Source organism: Cotesia glomerata, unplaced genomic scaffold, assembly GCF_020080835.1.
Source record: "Cotesia glomerata isolate CgM1 unplaced genomic scaffold, MPM_Cglom_v2.3 scaffold_1292, whole genome shotgun sequence".
NCBI classification, from domain to species: domain Eukaryota; kingdom Metazoa; phylum Arthropoda; class Insecta; order Hymenoptera; family Braconidae; genus Cotesia; species Cotesia glomerata.
In genome coordinates this window covers 595-3,309 of record NW_025401656.1, presented here as the reverse complement: position 1 = coordinate 3,309, position 2,715 = coordinate 595, and the positions used below count along the sequence as shown (strand labels likewise).

The following is a 2,715-nucleotide window of genomic DNA, read 5'->3' as shown; positions in this document are numbered from 1 at the left end:
GCACACCCTAATATATATATAGTACCTCTAGTGTAACTTGATTAGCGCAAAAGCACTGGAAAAATATTTGGAAATTCATTGCTATGAAGTAGAAGAAATTACCCGCGAAATTCATTGATGCGGCATTCATGTGTGAGAGTACGTATGCTACCGTGCATAATATCAATGAGCTCGCTGTATACTGGACAAATATCACTTTAGACCAGGTAGCGTTTATGTATTTAATTAGGCTGCAAGCAATCAATTCAAGTGAATTCATGAAAATAATAAAAGAGGAATAATAAATAATAAATAATCATGCAAACTTAAGGACACTGATGTGGTGATCGACCCATTCCCCGACCATCCTACGTTCTGAAGACGTAATAACATCTTTGGGGTGAGTGCCGTAGATAACTTCCAGTTTTTTTATCATCAAATCGAATCTGTATCTTAGAATGTGAACTTGCGCGCACATATGGCAGATAATGCATGGCAAGAGCGGATCAAATGCGAGATTTATGGACGCCGCACTGCATATCGCGTAGAGCTGGTAGATGGCCGTTATCCAGTAAATAGCTGTCGAGTTGTAGCTGTAGGGAAACCATCCTCTGTATGGCAGAACTTGTGGAGGATCCATCAGAAATATATGACCTATTGAATACCATGTTATGGCCATGGTAAATAAAACTGGGTAGTATTTGAGGATGTATCTGGAAAATAAAGATATTGAATTTGATTACTTTCTCAGAGTTAAGAAATTCTTAAAAAAGAATTTACCCAGTAAATCCATCGAAGCGTTTTACGATATTCTCTTCTTCTTGATCTTGAGGCTTGAAAGGACTGCGACCGAGGGTATCTATGATTTCTTTGATGTCTTTGCGATTCCCGATTGCACAGGCAGTTTTCTGTCGGATGGTAACGAGACTTAGAAGCAGTGAAATGTTGTCGATGATGGCAGCGATGTCGACGTTAACAAACTCTAAGTCCATGATCCCCGAGAAAAGAAATGAAATGTTCGCGAAAATTACGATTGCTGTGTAAAAATGATAAAGAACGGCTTTAATTCCAGACCATCCGCGGGGCTTCCAAAGTCCGACTAGGGTGAGCACAAAGAAATTGAGGGTAAGTATTTCCATTGTAATTGTAAGTTAACGTTGTAAATAGTCGACGCCAGAATGGCTAGTACAAAATCCATTGTCTTCAGTATTAAAGTTTCGTCGAGGTAAATTGGAGTAATTTGTCGTTATTCTCATTACTGTTACTATTATGCAAATTGCGCAATTCTGTAATGAGGGACTATTTTATGAATATTGCAATCAGTAAGTTAATAATATATGAGATTGTCAATAGACTACGCGGAACAAATGCGTCAACTTGGAGTTCGGTCTGCAGTCGTCTTCGGAGTTCATATAACGTTGCAACATAGTTATTAATTCTAAGGGTTGCACTAGCTGAGGAAACAGCACACCAAGCAAGGTTAAATAGAAAAATCAATAAATTTCATTAAGTTGAAAATTTCGTTTGTTATTCAACTGTTTTAACATCTGTTTTTAATTTTTTAATTTTTCTATTTTCTAGAGTCATCATGAAAAGTTTAAAAAAGTCTTAAATAAATTACAGTGCACTCTATAATAACGAGTTTTGGTGGATGTTCTAAAAAAAAATTCGTGATCATATGTACAATATAAATTTCAGTAAAGTAAATTTTTAACTTCCCGCTAAGAAAATCGAAGATTTTCAAAAATCGGGAAGTTATTGTTTTCACCCCGTTTTGCAAAAATCGAGTTTTTATCAGATCTCGACGTTTTAAGGTCATAGGAAGCTTCCCTGACTACCCTCGCAATGTTGTCACTGGTGTGTGTGTGTGTGTGTGTGTGTGTGTGTGTTTTTTTTTTTTTTTTGTAAAGAGGTACGAAAAAAGATCTTCAAAAGACAGCGGTATCGTTAACTCTGCCGCCCATCTTCCGGCAGATATCGATAGTCGGTAGTGTGCAGATCTTTACCCACTAAAAAAAACATTCCTCTTCCCCTCTCCCCTAGATGGTACGGGGAGGACTGGATTGGAACCGCGTTAGCATTACTTCAATCGTAGGTCTTCTGCTTTAATATGTCTGCCCATATCTCCGCTCCATAAAGCAGTACCAAGTGGACTGCTTCTAGAAGAACTCTTCTCTTTTTTGTTCTTGGTCCCATGGTGTTGGTCATAATTCGTGCTAGGCCAGACACAGTCTTGCTGGCTTTCTTAGTTTCTCGTCTATCATTACCCCTAGATACCGCAGGGCCCTTGTTGACGTCAGCGTTGTTCCTCCCATGTCCATAGCGAATGGTTTTGGAAACCATTTTTGACGGGTCAAAACGACCATCTCGGTTTTCTGTTTGGCGAGTTTCAGGTGATGCTTATCGAGCAAAGTCTCGACGGTGTCGATGGTTTCCCGAACTAGCAGTTCGGCCTCTTCCACGCTGTCCGCCACTATAGTGGCTGCAACGTCATCTGCAAAGCCTGTTAGCTCTACTTGCTCTGGCAACGGGATTTCAAGAAGCTCGTCGTAGTCTGCGTTCCATAGATCAGGCCCCATTATTGAGTCTTGCGGCACGCCAGCCATTATGGCGTATTCTTGTGGGCCTTCAGTAGTTTCCACTATTAGCTTTCTATCGTCAAGGTAGTTGTCGACTAGTGCCAGATTTTCTGGCTCCGCGTCAAACTTGTGCTCCAGAGCGTCTAAAATGTCTCCC

General features: G+C 40.1%; 1 protein-coding gene across 1 annotated transcript; it reads right to left on the bottom strand.

Annotated features, from left to right (window-relative positions):
- Nucleotides 1-25: 25 nt before the first annotated feature.
- Nucleotides 26-1,281, bottom strand: LOC123273739 (odorant receptor 2a-like; the record flags this gene model as incomplete). Its single annotated transcript, XM_044741218.1, is given in 3 exon segments — nucleotides 26-230; nucleotides 306-692; nucleotides 760-1,281. Coding segments are annotated over 3 exon segments (951 nt in total), but the record flags the coding sequence as incomplete, so codon positions are not given.
- Between the last annotated feature and the right edge of the window lie 1,434 nt (nucleotides 1,282-2,715).